A 20,188-nucleotide genomic window follows, 5' to 3' on the forward strand; every position below is an offset into this window, starting at 1 on the left:
GACAGACATTAGTATTTGGAAGAATAGATAAGGAAAGATTTATGTAGGAGATGGCATCCCAACTGAGCTTTAAATGGATTTAAGGATTCTAAAAGATCAAAGTGAGAAGATTGTAGATTTCAAAGCATGGGGAACAGCCTTTCAAAGGCATGGAGATGGAAAATGGAATGTTGTGAATGAAGAACAGCAAGGGGAAAGTATGTAATAAGACTGGAAACATATTTTGAAGGTAGATGGGGAAAGCCTTTAAATGCATAACAGAAGAATTTGTATTTTATCCTCATGGCAAAAGGGAATCATCGCAGCTTTTTGATCAAGAGAATAAAGTGGTCAGAACCGAACTTCAGACACATCACTTTGAGAACTATGTAAGGGAATTAGAGTAGAGAGACTTGAGCTGATGAGATCAAATAGGAGGTGATTTCCATATGAGAATTGAACTAGAGTGTGAGCTCCCTGAGTGGAGAAAGGGGAATAGCCCAACAATTCTTAGCAACTGATTGCATCTGTGATGAGAAACAATGAGGAATAAAGGATGACTCTGAGCTTGGGAATCTACTGTATTTATACTATGGATCAGACTAGTTGCTTTAAAGTAATTTTGTACTGTTGTATACTTAATCTATTAATCTGTTGACTGGCATTAAGAAATTAAGAAATACATTTAAAGCTTCACAAAGAGAATGAGTGACTCATAACATAAACAAAGACATTGAGAATACAAAGAGTTTTGCTATAGATTACTTGACATACTTATTAAATGAGAGACAGAATCTTATGTTTTTTATAAATTATCTGTACACTTATTATTCTAAAATCCCTAATGAGACAGAAATTTTGGAAACTGGATATTTCTAACTGGGGATGGACTCCTGTGATATCTTGCAAAAGGAGACAAACTGACAAACTTTTTGAAATTTCTAGACAGAGCCAGAAAGTATAGGGATCTCTCAGGGGCTTCGAAAAGTACCCTAATAAAGGAAAACCTGACTTCAACTGATCCCAGATGATCTTCTGACTTTTGGTCCACAAAAGTGAAATGAAGTCATCACTATTCATTGGGACTCAAAGGCAGAAATTAGCAGAATGCCTGCTAAGAAAGGAGACATAGCTAGTCCACTAAGAAAGGACAGAACTGGTTCATTTAGTGAATCAGAGGACCCAAAGTCACTACAGTCTGAGCAATCCAAAGGACAAGGCTTTCTTCTGTTTTAGATGTGGGTTAGATAGCTGCACATTTATTTGCTGAACTCAAGAGCCGAATTTAGATTTGATTCAGTGGAATATGATGTCTGCAGAAGCTGCACTGGGAATGAGGTCAGTACAAGAGAAAGAAGATCCGTATAGGCCATGGAAAAAACTGAAACAGAACACTGACTCTGACTTCATTATAAATCATTCATAGGTCCATTCCACTTGGACGCGTATAAGTTTATGAAGAAGTGACCCTGAAGTAAGAAAACAGTGTCTTGCTGGATACAGACCACGAGTGAACTTTTTAAGGACTTTTTTTAGAATTTGGTGACTATTACCATGAACATGCAATGAACTAAGCTGCTATAGGAAACTGACTCAAATTTAAAACAAAAAGAGCCATTTCCCAATTGATAATTGGTATTCACATATGATTATTCATCAATATGTGATTCACAGATATGAATAGTCAATTTTCTAAGAAAGAAATAACAGTTATCAATAGATACATGAAAAATGCCTCCAATCATTAATAATTAGACAAATTCAAATTAAAGCAAGTTTAGAGCTCCATCTCAGGCTTGTCAGATTGGCAAAATTGACCTCTCCCGCTAAAGGAAGATAACAAATGCTAGAGATGTAACAAAAAAAAGATATATTAATATGCTCTTGAGGGAGCTGTGAATTGGTCTAGCCATTTTGTGAATTGGGAAGCAATTTGGAACTATGCCCTTAAAATTACTAAATTGTGCATGCCTTTGACACAGCAATACCACACTAGATCTAAATGCCAAAGCAGTCTTTGTGGCAAAGAACTGGAAATCAGGGGGAAATGGCTGAACAAATAATGAACCCAAATGAAAACTGTCATCCTTTTTAAAATGATTAAAGGAACAATTTCAGAGAAACCTGGGAAAACATGTATGAACTGATGCTGAGTGAAGTAAGAAGATCAAGGAGAACTTTTTATATACAGTAACAAGAACATTGTAAAGACCAACAACTTTGAGAGACTTAAGAGCTCTTTTCAATGTGATGACTAACTGAATTTAGAAAAACCATAAACATGATAGTATATTTATATTACCCACTTCCTTATTATAGGCTTAAGGATATAGAAAAAAGATTCTTTTTGGGGGGGGGATATAGTCAATGCAGGGATTTATTTTCCTTGATTTTAAATATTTACCACAAAGGCTTTTCCCCCCAATAAAGTAGAAGTATGAGGGAAAGAAGATTGATTTTTGTTCATTGAAAAAATAAAATTTAATGTCATAGTAATTCTATTACTAAACCACTTGATGAGTCCACTTATTAGACATACTGCATTATGTTATATTTATGCATATATTATATATATTTGATGTAAATACACACACATATATATCAAAAGCAATTTGACTTAAGCTTCAGAAGCTGTGTTGAGAATGTTTGAATGAAAAAAAAGAACAAGTTTTTCAAAACTTGATAAATTGCTTTATGCATGTATCAATATTACTCCATTAAGACCTGGGCAAAACCTTTTGTGTTATACAAAGCAAGGATTCTTTTTTCTTTTAATGTTTTTTAATATAATAGCTTTTTATTTTCAAAATATATGCAGTTTTTAACATTCATCCTTGCAAAACCTTGTTCCAAATTTTTCTCCCTCCCTTCCCCCTATCTTTTCCCCCAGACAGCAAGAATCTAATATATGTTAAACATGTGCAATTCTTCTATACAAATTTCCATATTTAACATGCAAAACAATGTCTTGAGAACTATCCTATTCCAAGAGCTTGGTCACCAAATGCTTACCAAAAACCTGTGGCATTTGCCAGTGAAAGACTTAATGACAGTGAAAATTGTTATCCCATAAACAAGCTGGAGTTCTTGACCTTAAAGTGGACTGTCACTGAGAAGTTAAAGACTGTATAGAATTAAATTTCGTGTATGAGCTGACAATAATTAGCTAACATATGGTGACCTATGTCAAGGGGGATAATTAGCTTGCTGGAAATGGATAACAGTATTAGCCACTAAGAGCTGAGGATATGTTATCAGTTGGGAAAGATTAATGTAGATGTAGATAGTTAATCCGGAATAATGTGACAGATGATTTGTATAGTAGGTTATATAAGAATGAAGCTGATATTTGTGATATTCAGAGATGTGGACCACAGACAAATAAAAGTTCAGTAAAAGTTTGGGGACTTCTATCATACTGTACCATTGGTATATATTAATTTTGTCATATTGAACCAATCCCTTTTGTTCTAGTTCTTTTTAGATAACTGTTAGTGAGAACAGATGCATGATAGACTGCAATAAATAATACAAAGAGAGTGATGGTGTGACTCAAGCTTTGTTCTCTGGAGGATACTGTATAGTATCTTCCAGACAATAGCAGAAGTTGGAGCTGAATAATTGAGTGATGTAGTTTCTTCCCCACTGCTCTCAAGAAGCAGTTGGTGTTACAGAGCTGACTAGCCTGTGCTTTCCATGTCACTTAGTTGTCCAACTGAGCCTTAAGGGCTGGGATTCTGGGTGCTTGTAGACATCATGTACTTTTGATCCTAGAATCCTCACTTTTCTACAGTTATGTCATTACCTTGTTCTACATATTGAATTTCTATTTTCTTTTAGGTTTCATGGTGAGCATTCAAAAAAGAGCATCATAAAGATTTATGAATGCAAATGGGAGACATGCTGAGTATTCCCAAAGCACCTATTGCCACCTGATACTGCATACTTGAAGAGCATAAGCACCTGCAAACCAGGTGCATTAACTTTTTGTCTCTGAAGGGATATAGTAAAAGCCTCAATCACTTTTAGTGATGATTAGCCATTTAATCCAGAATGGTCACAAATACCCAACCAAGAAGAACTTCTGTCTGAAAGAAGCATTTCTTTGTATATGGTTTCCCTGCCAAGATTGTTTCTGGCCAAGGTAGAGACTTAGCGAGTGAACTACTTAGCAAGGCATGGATGGACTTTGGCAGAAATTGTTAAATCTAGAACCACACATGAGAGCAATAACTCTCAGGGAATCCCATAGCCCAAGGGTTCCAACTGAACACAATTGCACATGCTAAGGACCCTGTGGCTTAAGCAGAAATCTGAGTGGAGTCACATATGGCATCTCTCCTCCATGCATATAATGCTACCTGGAATAAAGCCACATGCTTTAATCTCATGCCTGCTGATGTTTGAGTGAAAGCCATGTTTAAACTATGCTTTGAAGTTTCAAAATATGCAGCAACTTAGAGTGCATATATTTCTGAAGTTGCCCTGAAAAAGGCCTCCCTTCTGGTTATGGCCAGAAAACTTCTGATAGAAACAATTGGTCACATGCTGTCTATATCATTGTCATAATTTTAGTTATAGAGTTTGCAAAGAAATCAAGGAGTATAAGGAAGATGGTTTGTTATGGGCTAATGGAAAATCATTCCATATGAAATAGTTCAGTAGACAACTTCTCTGTGGGTAAAAGAGACCCTCCCCCACAAAGTGGTCAGGATCTCCAAAGGAAATGTATTGCTTACTGAGGAACTAAGATGTTCCATGGAGCAGGTCAGAAGTAGAAATGGAAAATATGGAAGATTCCACTCAGCTTTTGTAGAGAGCTTGATAGTGGTTCAGAAGATAATGATTCATAAGAGGAAGAAGTTGGGTTTTGGTACCCAATAGAAAGTCAGGGAATTTCCTGAAAACGCTTCATTCTGCATCTGCTGTTCTGCCTGCTTTCATTTCCAAGTAACAAGAGGTCCCTCAAGGTCAACCTCTATCTCTTTATCACCTCTAGTCTCATCACCATGCTGCTTACTCAAACCTTGACTGATGCCTCTCCTCTAAATGGAGATTGGGAGGGTGGGATAATTAACTCTTCTCAGCAAGCACTGCCTTTATAGAAGGCAGAAACTGGACTTTTGAGCTCACTCCACTGTGCATCCACTGCTTTGCCTGATGTAACTCCAAGCAATAAGACACCAGGTACCCTGGTCTCTCTCTCTACTCCCCTAGTATCCTGCCTTCTTTTATGTGTTGTCTTCTTCCATTAGATTACAATCTCTCTTAGGACAGGGCCTGTCTTTCTTTTTTATTAATTGTGTTCCCATAACTAAGCACAGTGCCTGGCACACAATAGTTACTTAATAAATGTTTATTGGATTGGTTTATCCCAGTCTTATGGAGATCTTGCTTTTGGATATGGAGAGAAGGCTGAACCCAGAATCAGCTCCTTTCCAATCTAAATAAACCAATTGTAAAGGACTCTGGGAAATAAGAGACCCCACATAGAAGATTCTGACAAACCAGGTTACAATTCAGAATTAGTAATACAGATCAGTAAGTTTAGGAATGTTGGTAGCCTTTCACAAGCTAGGTTTTAGTCTGTGTATGAGAAGATCTGTGGTCTCCATCCTTGATATTGGTCCTGGGCCACCCATAAGCTCTGGAAGTCATGTTAGAAATGGCAGGCACAACACTTACTTATGATACTTCAAGAAATAAGAGAAAGAGAGAGAAACAGAGACAGAGAGGCAGAGACAGAGACAGACAAACAGAAAGAGACAGAGAAAGACAAAGACTGATTCAGATAGAGGCAGAGATAGGTGGACAGAGACAGAGAAGTAGAGGGAGACAGAGAGTCAAAAGGAGACAGAAACAGAAAGACAGAAAGAGACAGAGATGACTAAGACAAAGAGACAGAGACAGATAGAGAAATAGAAACAGAGGGAGGAAGGGAGGGAGGAACGAAAAGAGGGGAAAGAGAGAGAGAGAGAGAGAGTCAAAGGGAGGTAGAAACAGAGATACAAAGGGATAGAGGCAGAGACAGACAGAGACAAAGATAGAGTCTCAGAGAAAGGCAGAGGGAGATGGAAAGAGACAAAGAGAACAGAGACAGAGAGATAGAAAGAACATATCTGTTGGAATTCAGAATCAAGCTTAATAAACCTGGGGAATCCCCCCTTCCAGTTCAAGGTTGTCCCCAAGTACTACAGATCATTTGCTCTTTTGAAGAAATATAGGTTTTAGTGTTGGAAGACCTTAGGGATCATTTTATAGTAGAGAAAACTGAAGCAGAGACTTCAGATAAAAATGGGCTCAATAAATGAGATTAAGTGATTTGGCTGATGAGATTTGAATTCAAGACTAAATCCAATATCCTTCCTACTATACTTCTTTACCTCTCTAATCTTTTTAGAAAAATAAAAATAATTTAAATAATTTGTATTACAAAATGAAAAATAAAATTGCTAGTATAAGCAATACTTTTTGCTTATTAAATTATGGCCTCTCCTTGCTGTATTTTGAGGGGAGATAGAGTAGAAGACTAAGACTTGAAAGCAGAAACCTTAGTTTGAATCTTGCCTTAGATACTTACTAGCTTAAGTCATTTAACCTTTATTTGCCCCAGTTTCCTCTTTTGTAAAGTTGAGATAATAAGGACTCTTAACTTCCAAGGTTGTTTTGAGGATCAAATGAGATATTTACATAATACTCTACAACCCTTAAAATACCATACAAATGCTAACTATTATTATTTCCATTGGAAAAAATGTACAAGTTGCACATTTAATTCAATTCTCTTTATTTGTTGAATGCATGTTGCATGATGTGTCACTAGCTAATTCTTCTTTGGGGTACTCTGTAACCAAAAGGTTTGTGAAGTTTATCAATAGAATCCTCTGGAGTTAAATTCTTAGCTATAATGTAGCTTATCAAACTTTGTCAGATTTAGTAGATCTTGAGTAACATTCTGTAGAATTTCAATGATTTGTGAAAAATATCTTTCAAATACTTGTCTTCTCTTTCCCTATTTATGAGACAATTAAATGGAATGGAGTATGGCAATTAAAGTAGACAGATTTAGATTTGAATCCTTCCTCTGGAACTTGGTAATTCTGTGACTTTCCAAAATCACAGAATCTTGTGATCTTGGAAAGTCTCTTAATCTGTATCAGCCCCAGTTTACTAATCTGTAAGAAAGGGATAACAGGTTTATTGTGAAGAACAAATGAGAAACTATATGCAAAGCATTTATCCTTTTCCTTCCCCTTCTTCCAATTTAGACTTGTTAATGGAAGAAAAATGATTCCTGTATTGGTTGGGAGATTGAATTAGATGATTCCTGAGGTCCTTTTTATCTCTAAGGTTCCATGATGTATGATGGGTTTGGAGTCAGGTTGGGATAGGGTGCAAATGAAATAAAACTTCAGTTAGCAGCTACATTTCCCTAAAACCATAACTGGAAATGATCAATTTGCAGGGTCCATCGGAATACCAAAAGAATTAGCTTTTTCTAGTTCAGTATTGATGAGTCCATTGCAGTTCTCTTTTCAGTTAGTGGTAGCCACATAAAGCAGCCAGACTCATCTGATCATCACTTGGAGAAGAGGTATTTTGGTCACTGTAAAGCTGAGCTAAAGCCAAACTCAATATTTCTTTCTTTTCTTTGTAAAATCGAAGCTCTTGTCCAGCTCTTCTGGCTTCCTCCAACTCCCTCAGGGCCATCTGCAGCTCTTGAGAGACAATTCCTGGTGAATCTTGTTCCTTCATAATCCAGTCAAGGGCCATGTGACTCCTCATCCTTTCATCCAAGGAATACTGGGAATAGTAAGAAATCACCTCCTGTGATCCAAGAAACAAAACCAGAGCAAAAAGAGTAGAAATCAATATATGCCTACTATTGTAACACTATTTGTGTTTCCCTTCCTCCTTCCATTTTCCTCTCCTATCTTTCCTGTCTCAACCCAGAAAAGATTTTTCTAATATTTATGCTTCTCATTGTGCTTATATTAATGAGGCTTATTTGGCTTAGCAAGTGCCTGACCCATACCATAGTAGCAAGGCTCAATGATAATAATAGCCTGATGTAAGTTTATGGACTGACTGACTAAAGGTGGGGGCAGGGAGATCTCAGAACAAGAATGAAGTATCAGAAAGCTTAAAGGTGCAAGTTACTAAAGAACTTTTATCATTAGAAGAGGGAGAGTGATAATGGCTCACTTCCTAGGAAAGTAGTAATAATGAAAAGCAGTGACAATATGTTATGGCATGTAAACATAAATACAATAATACAAGTCTTATGATATGAAGGATATGGAATCAACAAGAATTGAAGCTCTGCAGGATGATTTCAGAAAAGCCTGAAAATATTCACATAAACTGATGTTAAGTGAAGTGAGGAGAACCAAGAGAACATTGTACACAGTAATAACAAGATTATGTGATGATCAATTCTGATTTGGCATTTTTCAACAATGAGGTGATTCAAGGTAATTCCAATAGACTTGTGATGGAAAGCACCATCTGCATCCAGAAAGAGGACCATGGAGACTGATTGGATCAAAGCATAATATTTTCATCTTTTTTTAAAAATTGTTTTTTTCCTTGTTTTTTTTCTCTTTTGATCTAATTTTTCTTAGGCAGTATGACAAATAAGGAAATATGTTTAGAAAAATTATATATGTTTTACCTATATTGGATTGCTTGTTGTCTTGGGAAAGGGAGGAGAGAGGGAGAACAATTTGAAGCACAAGATTTTGGAATATTGAATGTTGAAAACTATCTTTTCAAGAATTTGGAAAAATAAAATACTATTTTTAAAAAGGAGTTGAAACTCTGCCTCAATCGCATTCTAAACTCTATGACCATGGACAAGTATAATACCAACTATAAGCTTGAACTGTGATTTGTATCCAAGGAGGAGTTTCTATGCTAGGAATTCCCTAAAATGAAGAAATCATGTGTATGGAAAAAAATTATAACATATTCATGCTTAAAGAATTTCTTTTGCAAAGATTTGAATATTAGTTCCCACCTGACATCTCTTTTATGTAGGAATTGTCAGTAATACCTTTTAACAGACTATGTAGTTTTTATAAGTAAAACTGATGGTGTAAGCTGAATGACTTGTTTATTTTTATTTCTACAGACACATGGTATTTATTTACAACTTTAACAAAATTAAAAACAATCATGGAATTGTGTTTACAGTAAGTCTAATGCATTTCAAAGTGCTTTTATGAAATCAAAGGGAAGAAGAAAAAGCTTTTGTAAATTATTTACTTCTTTCCCTTCTTTGATAGAGTATTAAGATTTTTGAAGCAAACAGCACAGAAAAATATTAGATATATAGTAAATTTCCATTGTTAAATCTTTATCATTTTTACTTGCCCCTGATGCCAGATGTTTCACATAAAGTAAAATTTAAAATGCCCCCAAAGAAAAAAAAATAAACTTGCGATCTTGCTATCCTAAAAATAGCAATGATCTTTCAGTTGCCAAATCTACTGGCCTTTTCTCAATCCTCATCTTTCTTGACCTCCCTTTAGCCTCTGACAATGTCAATCACTCTTTTCTCTTTGAAACTCTTTTCTCTAAGTTTTTGTGGCACTGTTTTTCAGCCTTTTTTTTTTCATCTTATTAGCAAGCAAACCCATTAATTTCAGGGCAGTGAAAGGGAAAGTGTCCCCCAGATTTGTATTGAGTCCTCTTTTTTTCTTCATTTAATGATTTCATTTGATGATCTTATCAAAACCCATGGATTTAACTATCTGTATGATTATGATTCTTAGATAAACTTATCTGAACATAACCTTTCCTTAATGTCCAGAATTGTATTTCCAATTGCTTACTGAACATCTCAAACTGAATGTCTTATTGGCACCTTAAACCTCAACATATCAAAAATTGAGCTTATTATCTTCCCCTCAAACTCTCCCTTCTTTCCACCTTCTATATTATTGTCAAAAGCACCACTATTTTTATAATGTAGATATCATTCTCAACCCTTTACTCTCTGTCATTGGAGAATAATCCAATTTGTTGCCAAGTCTTGTCAATTTTGCCTTCATGACTTCTTTCACATATATATCTTTCTTTCCTATGATTCTGCTATTTCCCTGATACAGGGATATATCAGCTCATTCCTGGACTATTACAGTACCCCATTGGCTGTACTCTCAATTCAAGTCTCTCTCTACTTCAGTCCATCCTCCACTCACCTGTCAAAGTGATCTACCTAAAGAGTAGTTTTAACTATTATTTCCTTTCCTATTCTTCATGCTATTCAATAAACTCCATTGATTCCTTATCAGCTCCAGGATTAAAGAAATTAACTCACAATCCTTTATTATCATCTCCTTCTGATCTGTCCAGACTCCTTATACCTTACCTCTTCTTCTCATGCTTTGTAATTCAGTGACATTGTCCTCTTTGCTGCTCTTAAAAATAAAATACATCAACTCCCAATTCTAGGCAGCTGTGCTCCATGCCTAGAATGGTCTTCCTTTCATTTTTTATCCTGTCTTAGCTGGTTTCCTTCAAGTCACACACTGCTAAAATCATATTTTCTACAAGAAACCTTCCTGATCCCATAATTCGAATGCCTTCCCTCTACTGGTAATCTCTTATTTATCTTGCACATGTCATATCTGTACATAGTTGTCTGCATACTGTCTCCTCCATTAGACTATGAGCTCCTTGAGAGCAGGGACTGATATTTAACTTTCTTTGTATTTCCATTGCTTAATACAGAACCTGGCACATAGGAGATGTTTAATAAATGTTTGTTGACTATTTGAATATGAGAATAGTGAAAAACAAATTAGTAAATTGAGGGAGAAAAATAACTAAATGCATGATTAGAATTTTTGTCTTTTTATGTAGTGTCAAAGGGGGCAAAGGATGGTTATAAGAATGAGTGGTACAAAGGGGCTAGAGATTTTAAAGAAATCTAGGGAGATTACTTGTCTTCTCTATTATAGAGGGAATAATTATTCAGATAAGGGTTGCCACTGCCACTATATCTTTGTGATAATGGCCCTTTCCTGGGAAAATGCACAGTTCATCACTTTGGCTCATGCCAAGCCAGCTAACTCTACCCACTTTCCTTAGGTGGGCACATCTTACCTGTCGGGAACACTTGGTTTCCCGAAGGGCTTTCAGGCTTCCATTCCAGTGCAGTAGCTGGAAAACAATCATCAGCTCCTGCAGAGACAGAACTCTATGTTACTGATGTATTCTTGAGAAGTGTGAATAAAAGGAAAAGATTCTCCAACCAGGTGGTGGCGAAGTTTGAGAATAATCTTTCCTCAATTCCCTGGAAGTCTCAGTAGTGTAAGGAGCATGAAGCTCTCAAAAAACAAAACAAAACAAAACCACACCCCCTCCCAAATAAACAAAGAACTCCAACCCACAATACTCACCCCAAAGACCTTACACTCCTGAAATGTGCAACCCAGCATAGCATATTTATAGTTGTAGCAATAGCAGAATTCTCAATAAGTTTCAAAGGAAGTCATACAAGTAAATTAAAACAGGAAACTATGGTTCTTATTGAAATACTGCTTCACCCTTGTCTGATTGTGAAATAGTGCTCTCAGACTGTAAGCCACAATCCAACAGGGACAGATATATTTATGTACTTCTTTAAAGTTTGTGAAGCACTTTCTCCGCAATATTTTCCATAAGAGAGGTAGTAAAAGTATTGAAAACAAGGATGTAAGACAATGAGTCAACAATTCATTAAATGCTACACTTGAGCTCAGAGAGAACTAGGTTCAAATTCAGTGGCAGACAATTAGAATCTGTGATCTTGGACATATCATTCTACTTATTCTCAATTTCCCATTAGCAACTTTGCTTGGTTTGGGTTCCAGGAACATGATACCCCTATCTAGGATAAATTGACTTACCTGAAATCTCATGTGAGTCAGTTCAGTTTTGGATATTCAACAACTTCTTATTTCCCACCCCCTCTAACTGGTAGGCTGAAGGGTGGGGAATCAAACTTTTCCCAAAGGTTTTTTTTTTTTTTTTTTTTTTTTTTTTAATAGAGGGCTGGAATAAACATTTTTGCTAATTTTCTACCAGCTCGGTTTGGTTTGAACTTAGAAACATCCCCCAGCTCCCATCCCTACTTCTTCCCCTCTTGTGTATATCTGCCTTCATTAGATTATAAACTCTTTGAGGAGACTTTCTTTTTCTTGTTTGCATTTTCAGCACTTAGCACAGTGTTTAGCACTAGGTACGTGCTTAATAAATGTTTATTGAATTGAGGTGAACCTTTCTGAGCCTTAGTTTTCTCATCTGTAAAATGGGGATAAAATAGCATTTAACTTATAGAAATGCTTTGAGGGTCAAATGCATAGAAAGTATTTCATAAATCTTAACATACTATATAAATGTAAACCCCCTTTTTACGGGTGACCATAAAAAAAAAAGAAAGGTTAAATAAATTTCATTTTTGGAAGAGAGACTTTAAAAAGGCTTTTAAACTATCAAACCAAACACATTTTTTTTTTTTATGGACAACAAGCAATAAGTATAGTGGAATCTTTGCTAGATTTTTTAGTCAATTATATATTTAAAAATACATGCTAAAGTATGTAATTAGCAAAAGCATACCTGTTCCTTGCTGTCAACAAATATATAGATTACATATTATGTGTGTGTGAAATATATAGATATTGTTATTCAGTTGTTTAAATTGTGTCTGATTCTTTTTGACTATGGGGGGGTGTTTCTTGGCAAGGTACTAGAATAATTTGCCATTTCTTTCTGTAGATCATTTCACAGATGAGGAAACTGAGGCAAAAAGGATTAAATGACCCAGATTAAATGTTCTGTGTAGAGGCCAATCTTCCTGACTTCAAGTTTAGCACTCTATCTAATATGCCACTTAGGTGCCCCATATACAGATTTTTCTCATAAGAATATTATGAAACTGGGAAAATAGGTATGTGTTGATAGTTATTAACACCCCTTTGGTCATCGTAAAGCAATAATAAAGTCTGAGTTTGCAATTTAGCACCCATTCCCAATCTTTTAATATCACTTCTTCTTTGAGGATCAATCCCATGAAAAATCTGTCACCACCAGCATAGATTTCCTCTTTTTTTCCTTGCCAGTTCCATTTCCTCTTCCTCATATAGCAAGTACATTAAGGACTGATGTTAGTACGAAATGCTGTGGATCCTCCATAATTAATGAAGAAATAGTTTAATTTAAAGAAAATGATAAATCTCTCTCTCTCCCCCTCCCTCCCCCTCTCCCCATTTTGGATGTTTGTTGTAACCTTCCTATTTTATTCTTTATAATTCTTTAAATAACATTGCCTGGGGATGGGGTGGAGTGGGGCTGGAGAAAAGATGATAGAATAGAGGCAGTAATCCAACTGATTTGTCCCAACATTTTTCTGCAAAGAACTTTAAAATAACAAATCAAATTCTAGAGTGATAGAGTCAACAAAAGATTGAGGTGAGACATTTTTTTTTCAAACCAAGAGAATTTAGGAGATCAGAAAAATAGACCCATGACATTAGGATGGGGGACAGTGTAAAACAACATGGCAACAGTACTGGTAATGACTTGGTCCATGGAGACAGCTCCAAAATTAGCAGCACCTCAGAAGTGACTGCAATAGTGGCAGCAGATGCTTCAGGAGCTCTCTGCCCAGACATGGTTAGGTTATTGGGCCATTAGTCAGAAAGATATTATAGGGAACCTTTTGCTGGCATATGTCATAGGACAAGGGCTTTCTTTAGCAATTCCAATGCTCATACACAGTTCTGGGTCTCAGTTCCAAGGAAGAAAGATGTGTTAGTGCTTGCACTTTCAAGAGAACAGGCCTCCTTCCCAGACAAAAATCAGAAATTCAAATATCATGGAATTAAAATTAAGATCATATAAAATGTGGCAGTTTTCACATTAAAAGAGTGGGAGATTTAAAATATGATACTGCAGAAAGCAAAGGAGCTAGAATTTCAACCAAGAATAACCTACCCAGTAAAATTGAGTATGATCTTTTGTTGGGGGTGGGGAGAGTGGGTGTGGGTATGGATATTTAATGAAATAGAAGATTTTCAAATTCTGATGAAAAGACTAGAGCTGAAGAGACAATTTAGCATTCAAACACAAGATTCAAAAAAGCATAAAAAAGTAAATATGAAAGAATTTACATTCCTATAAAGCAAGATGATGCAAGTAATTCCTAAGAACTGAAGCATTATTAGGGCAGTTGAAGATTACTTGGACAGAGGATGTAGGTACAAGTTGGTTATGAGGGGGTTGACTTCAGAAAAAATATATGAAGGAGAGAGAGAGGGATTCATTAGGGGGAAGGGAGAGGCAGAGGAAGAATGGAGAAAATTATCCATTTCAAAGAGACATAAAGGGAAGAGTTTTTTCAGTGGAGGGGGAGAATGGAGAAAATTATCTATTTAAAAGATATATACAAGGAAGAGTTTTTCCAGTGGAGGGGAAAATGGGGAAGGAAGAGGATAGCAAGCAATACTTAAATCTCATTCCCATTGAAATTGATTCAAAGAGGGAAAAAATGTATATACACAGTCCATTGGATATAGAAATTTGTCTTATCCAATGGAGAAGTAAGAGATCACGGGGAAAAGAGAAAGGGAGAGATAATAAATGGAAGGATGTGTTAAAATAGGCAGTGGTCCAATGCAAAACGAACTTTGGAGGACGCACAGGGTAAAAATAGAGAAAGCGAAGAAGAAACAAAAGAAAGTAAGTTAAAGGTTAGTAATCATAACCATGAATAAGATGAACTCACCCATGAAATTGAAGCAGATAGCATAATGGATTAAAAACAACATGTTGTTTACAAAGAACCCACTTGAAACAGAAAGAGACACAGGGTTAAAATAAGGGATTGAACAGAATCTCTTATGCTTCAATTGAGGCTTAAAAAAAAGGCAGGATAATTTCATACATTTTCATCATAATTTCAAACAAAGCTAAAACAAAGATAAACTTAATTAAAAGAGATAATCAGGAAAGCTACATTTTGCTAAAAGTTAACATAAAAGCTGAAGCAATATCAGCACTTAACTTTTAGGAACCAAATGGTAGAGTATCCAAATTCTTAAAGGAAAAGTTAAATGAGTTATATAAAGAAATAATAAATAAAACTACAGTACTGGGGAATCTTAACTCTCCACTCACACAAGTATTTAAATTTAACAAAAATAAATAAGAAAGAAGTTAAGAAGATGAATAGAATTTTAGAAAAGTTAGATAAGATAGACTTCTGAAGACAACTGAATGGGAAAGAAATAATTATATCTTTTCCTCAGATGTGCATGTTTCTTCATAAAAATAATGGTACTTAAGAGATTCAACTAAACTAATTGAAACAATTACCAACTTTAGCAAAGTTGCAGATATAAAATAAACCCACAAAAATTATCATCATTTCTATATTTTATCAATAAAATACAGCAAGAAGAGATAGAAGGAGAAATTCCACTTAAAATAACTGCAAACAACATAAAATAGCTAGTACTCTGCCTGTCAAGACAACCCAGGAATTATATGAAAACAATTACAAGACATTTTTTACACAAATAAAGATGGATCTAAACAACTGGAGAAACATTAATTGTTCATGATTAGGCCAAGGTAATATATTAAAAATGAAAATTCTACCTAAGTTAATTTACTTATTCAATGCCATACCAATGAAATTACCATTAAACTATTTTATAGAGTTAGAAAAAATAAAAACAGAATTCATCTGGAAAAACAAAAGGTCAAGAATATCAAGGGAATGAATGAAAAATATGTGAAAGAAGGAAGACTGACAGAACTAGATTTCAAATTGTATTGTAGAGTAGGTTCTAGGGAAGAGTATGGTTTGTATTGTGAAATTTAGGTTATTGATTGGTTAATAGTTACAAGTTATAGTTAATCATTGGAAATATTACAAATGGATTAGATTCATTTAGATTTGATTATATAGGTCTCAGTGGTAGAGTTTATAAGTTTATATTCCTCAATCTTCTGTGCTACAACCTAGACTTATTATCCCAGAAAGAAGGAGAGAGAGAGAAAGAAGATGAATCAACTAGTCAGAAGTTGTTTTTCTCTAGTACTGGGTTCTTTGATACTGAGTGATACTTGACATGGGAGTTTCTGGAGAATGTTGACCAAATCTGTGTTTTCTTCATAGCAAGATCCCCTCTTTTGAGTAAGCATAAATAAATAAAAAGAAAAAAAAGCCCACCCTTATTTGCTATATAGACTGATCACATCCTTAGTTTAGCTTCTATCATTGGACTTTAAGTAATCAATTGTAGCTGCTCTGCCTGCTAGGTGTATCTTTGGCTACTGAGTCATTGACCTCTTTTATTGACAATTGCTAGCTTTGCTAATAAATGCATTATCCTTGAAACTTTGTGCCTCAGTTTCTTTATTGCAGATTTTTAGAATGACAGTGCAACCGCCTCAGTATGTATGTGTCTAATGGGAAGAGGCCAAAATATAGGGTGATACAAATCTCAGAAGGATTGTATAGGACTATAGGAGGGTAAGAGAGCAGATTATCAAAGATTTGTCTCAAAGATCACCTTAAACCTAGGTCCCTTCTACAGGAAACTGAGGAGTTATTTGAAGGATTTATGTTTCTTTACTAGTTTGTGCATTTCTGTGAGCACAGTATTATCTTCTGCATTTTTGTGGGGTAACAAATATTTTCCTATCCATATACATTGCTACTTTGAGTGTATATGTAGGACATAGAATCAAAATATCCACATTTAAGGAGAGCTAGCTTGAGCCAAATGTTACAAATTTTTCCTACAGTAACTCCAGGTAAGAACAATGAAACAAAGAAAGAAAATTGTATTCTCTGTCCTTAGAGTCAGACCTGAACCATGTGAGCCTTCTTTGGGGAATCGGCAGAGTCCTAGGTTACATCTCAGTGCCCATGTTCTATTCCTCTCAGCAAAATGTTAAATCTCATGAGAGTAAGAAGATAGTTATGAATTTTTTCATTTTATTTTTATATTTCCAATGCCTAGTATCATGTCTTTTACAGAGGAGAAACCTATTACATGTTTTTTTCAAATTGTACTTTTAGAAATTTGTCCTCTTTCTGAAAAACACTGTCACTGGGAAAAGAAACACGCAGAGTGACTGTCAAGTGTGGTGTCTGCTCTACTTCAAGGAATTTTCTATGTAGCACACTATTTGCATGGTAGACCAAACTAGAAGCTGATCTTCTGAATTTCTTCCAGAGAATTGATTTATTTTTAAAGAAAGAATGTAGATCAGGCTCTGGGTCTTCCCTGTAGGGGAATAAAAACTGTGGTCCTCACCATACCAGATTTCCTGGTTCACTCTGTCATTCATTCAACTTAAAGACCAGAAAACAACTGGACTGTGTCAGAACAGAGCTTCCTGTTGTTGTGTCCCATTAGCAACACTGTTTGGCTTTCCAGATGCCTTTTGGGGAGATAATGCACATACTGCTCCCTCAAATGTCTCTGAGAGGCCTGAGCTGGCTCTGTACTTCATCAGACATAAGAAAAAACAAACATTGTAAATTGATAACTTGGAAAACAGGTGGGCATCATCTCCCCACCCAAGAGAACAGATTTAAGAGGAAATTTGTTTATGGCATGAGGTTTTTTAAAGGTGACCTGGGTAGTTTAGCAAGATATAAATAAACAGTCCTTTCTGGAATTGTATTAGTTCTCAAGGACTAACCAGCTGCAGATTCAAGTTAAAGATGGCACCTGGCTGTCTGTAATATGACCTTGAAGAGACTTTTTGTCTAGCTTCCCCTTTCTTCGACAAATCATGCCTGGAATCTTCTTCACAACAAACCTATTCCCTCCCCAAAAAACTGTTTTCTACATTTACATAATCCTGAAGCCATGCAATCATCTCACATTTCACTTCCCAAACTGGAAAATGGATCTCCTTGGTGTCTCCAAAGCAGTCAGAAAACACCAGCTTTGTATTTTATCCTGTGTGATTCAAATGAGTTTGTTTTTCTAATGTGCTGTGTCCATCAGGGATATTGAGTTGCGGTTCCTATTGCAGAAATATCTCATTTTGGGTGGGAGTCACATGCATATCCAGGGTGATTTCATGTTTAATCCAGGTTAAAAAAGAAAGTCCTGGTTTCCAAGCATACAAATGTATCTGATGGAAAGGAAGAATGGGAAGGACTTTCAGGAGTTTAGATCTATTCTATCAGGGTGCGTATTCTCCCGCCTGCATCCATCAACATCTGGTTTTGAAAATTTGGGAAGCATTTGTTCAATATGGGTCACATAATTACTTAATATTTATGGACAGTATACTACACATACACCTGGAACATACAGAAAATACACAATCCTTTATTGGCCAATAAAAGTTTTAATAAAGAAAAGAATGAACAGACTTTCCTGACTTGTAGCACGGGATAGAATTCTAACAGTTTGTTCTGTTCATCCCCCTGCTTTTGGTGGAATTAACTCAACCACCTTAGGCAGAGTCAAAATAATTCCTGGTTTTCACTGAATAGCAACAAAAACACATACAAGCTGCTATTTCCAGAAGCATGAAATGTAACATAGAAACAAAAGTATGGTGTCTCTTTGCTTTTATATTGTCAGAAAACTTGACCTGTGGTTAGTTTTGTCTTTTGTTAACTTCTTGGATTATAAATCTAGTACTGAGTTTCCCCAGATTTCTTGAGGTGAGACATTAAACCCTAAGAAAGTGAGCTCCTTACTAGAAGCAGAAAGGTATAGGGATCTATTGAAAATTCTTCTGTATTCAGAACCAGAAGCCCTGGGTTCTGATCCTGAATTTGTCTCAAACTAGCTAAGTGACTCTGGATCAATCATTTTCACTCTCAATCTTAATTTATAAAATAAAGATAATAATTTTGGCATTACCTAGTTGACAGGATTGTGGTCAAGATCAAAAGGAGATAATGTAAAGTATTTGCCAAGCTCTAAAAAACAATAAAAATATCAACTATTATTGTATTGTTTTTTTAATAAGATACATGATTTTATTGATGGAGGGAACTTCCAGTAAGGAAATTCCCTCTACCAATACAAATGAGCATCATGCTATAATTTATCATTTTATGGAGTTGTCTGGGGCACTGAACTGTCAAATAACTTGCCCCAAATCACCTACCTAGCCATTAAGAGTCAGAGGCAGGACTTGACTCCTGGTCTTTTTGACTCTGAAGCTAGCTCTCTATCAAGTACCTTATGTTGCCTCTCTACACATACACACACTTTTGAGCTTGGACAATGAAACTCCACAACCACCTACATAGTGGACTCATCCTTGGCAGTGAGCAGAAAACTACCAGAGAACCAACTGTCAGAGATTATATTCTACTTGAAACCAGTAGGAAGCAGTAACAGGTATAACATGATGATACGATGCCCCACAGTTTGGAAGGTATGAATTGTCCCCATAGATATAACTCCTGGTCACATGCTCTATGTATGTGTTCCTCTCCATATATGTTACCTTGCCACATATTCTGTAGAGGTATCTACTCTTCCCACTGATAACATGTTTTTTTTTTTTTTTAATAAGGAAATGTTTAATAACTAATTTTCCTACTATATTTCATTAAATATCTACTTTGAACTAATTGTGACCTCTGATTAAATGATAAAAGTAAGTGTATTGGTGGGGACTCATGACACAGTACATATATAGACAGATATATAGAAATAGAGATAAAAATAGAGATATTGACCCATAGAGTACTTTGAGCCTGGAGTACTTTGCCTGAAGAAATCCACATGTAAATGTGTGTGTAAGGGGATATGGGGTGGAAGGGGAGGTGGGAGTCATACATAAATAAATAGAAGAAAATTAATACCTGAAATTCCAACATAGTTTTCCCCATGTTTGACTCCAGCATATAGTGATAGGCTCCTATGCTGGTACTTGGATCATCAGCATCATTTATAGTACCCTTGGAGAAAAGCATTAGAAGAAAAGATTACTTACTGATTTTTGTTCCATAATGAGTTCTCTTTCACCATGTCTTATGACAATATCCTCAGAGAAATAAAATAGCTTGACAATAAGCTACCCCAAAACTAGTTCAGTGATTGATTTTGGATAAGATAAGATTTTTAAACTCTCTGTCTCAGAACGGAAAAGTTAACTAAGTTTTTCATCATAATGAAAGTCAATTTGAAGGTTGTTCTGTACAGTTGAGAAAGTCCTGTGT

General features: G+C 35.6%; 1 protein-coding gene across 1 annotated transcript in view; it reads right to left on the minus strand.

Annotated features, from left to right (window-relative positions):
- Positions 1–5,320: 5,320 nt before the first annotated feature.
- The window catches only part of LIX1 (limb and CNS expressed 1), a 64,279-nt gene continuing 49,411 nt past the window's right edge, over positions 5,321–20,188 (minus strand). Inside the window, exons 4-6 of the mRNA XM_051994137.1 lie at positions 19,832–19,927; positions 11,092–11,169; positions 5,321–7,806 (exon numbers count right to left, since the gene is read on the minus strand). Coding sequence (XP_051850097.1) covers positions 7,519–7,806; positions 11,092–11,169; positions 19,832–19,927 — 462 coding nt within the window. The 3' untranslated portion in view covers positions 5,321–7,518. The remainder of the gene's footprint in view (positions 7,807–11,091; positions 11,170–19,831; positions 19,928–20,188) is intronic.

Source organism: Antechinus flavipes, chromosome 1 (assembly GCF_016432865.1).
Source record: "Antechinus flavipes isolate AdamAnt ecotype Samford, QLD, Australia chromosome 1, AdamAnt_v2, whole genome shotgun sequence".
NCBI lineage: Eukaryota > Metazoa > Chordata > Mammalia > Dasyuromorphia > Dasyuridae > Antechinus > Antechinus flavipes.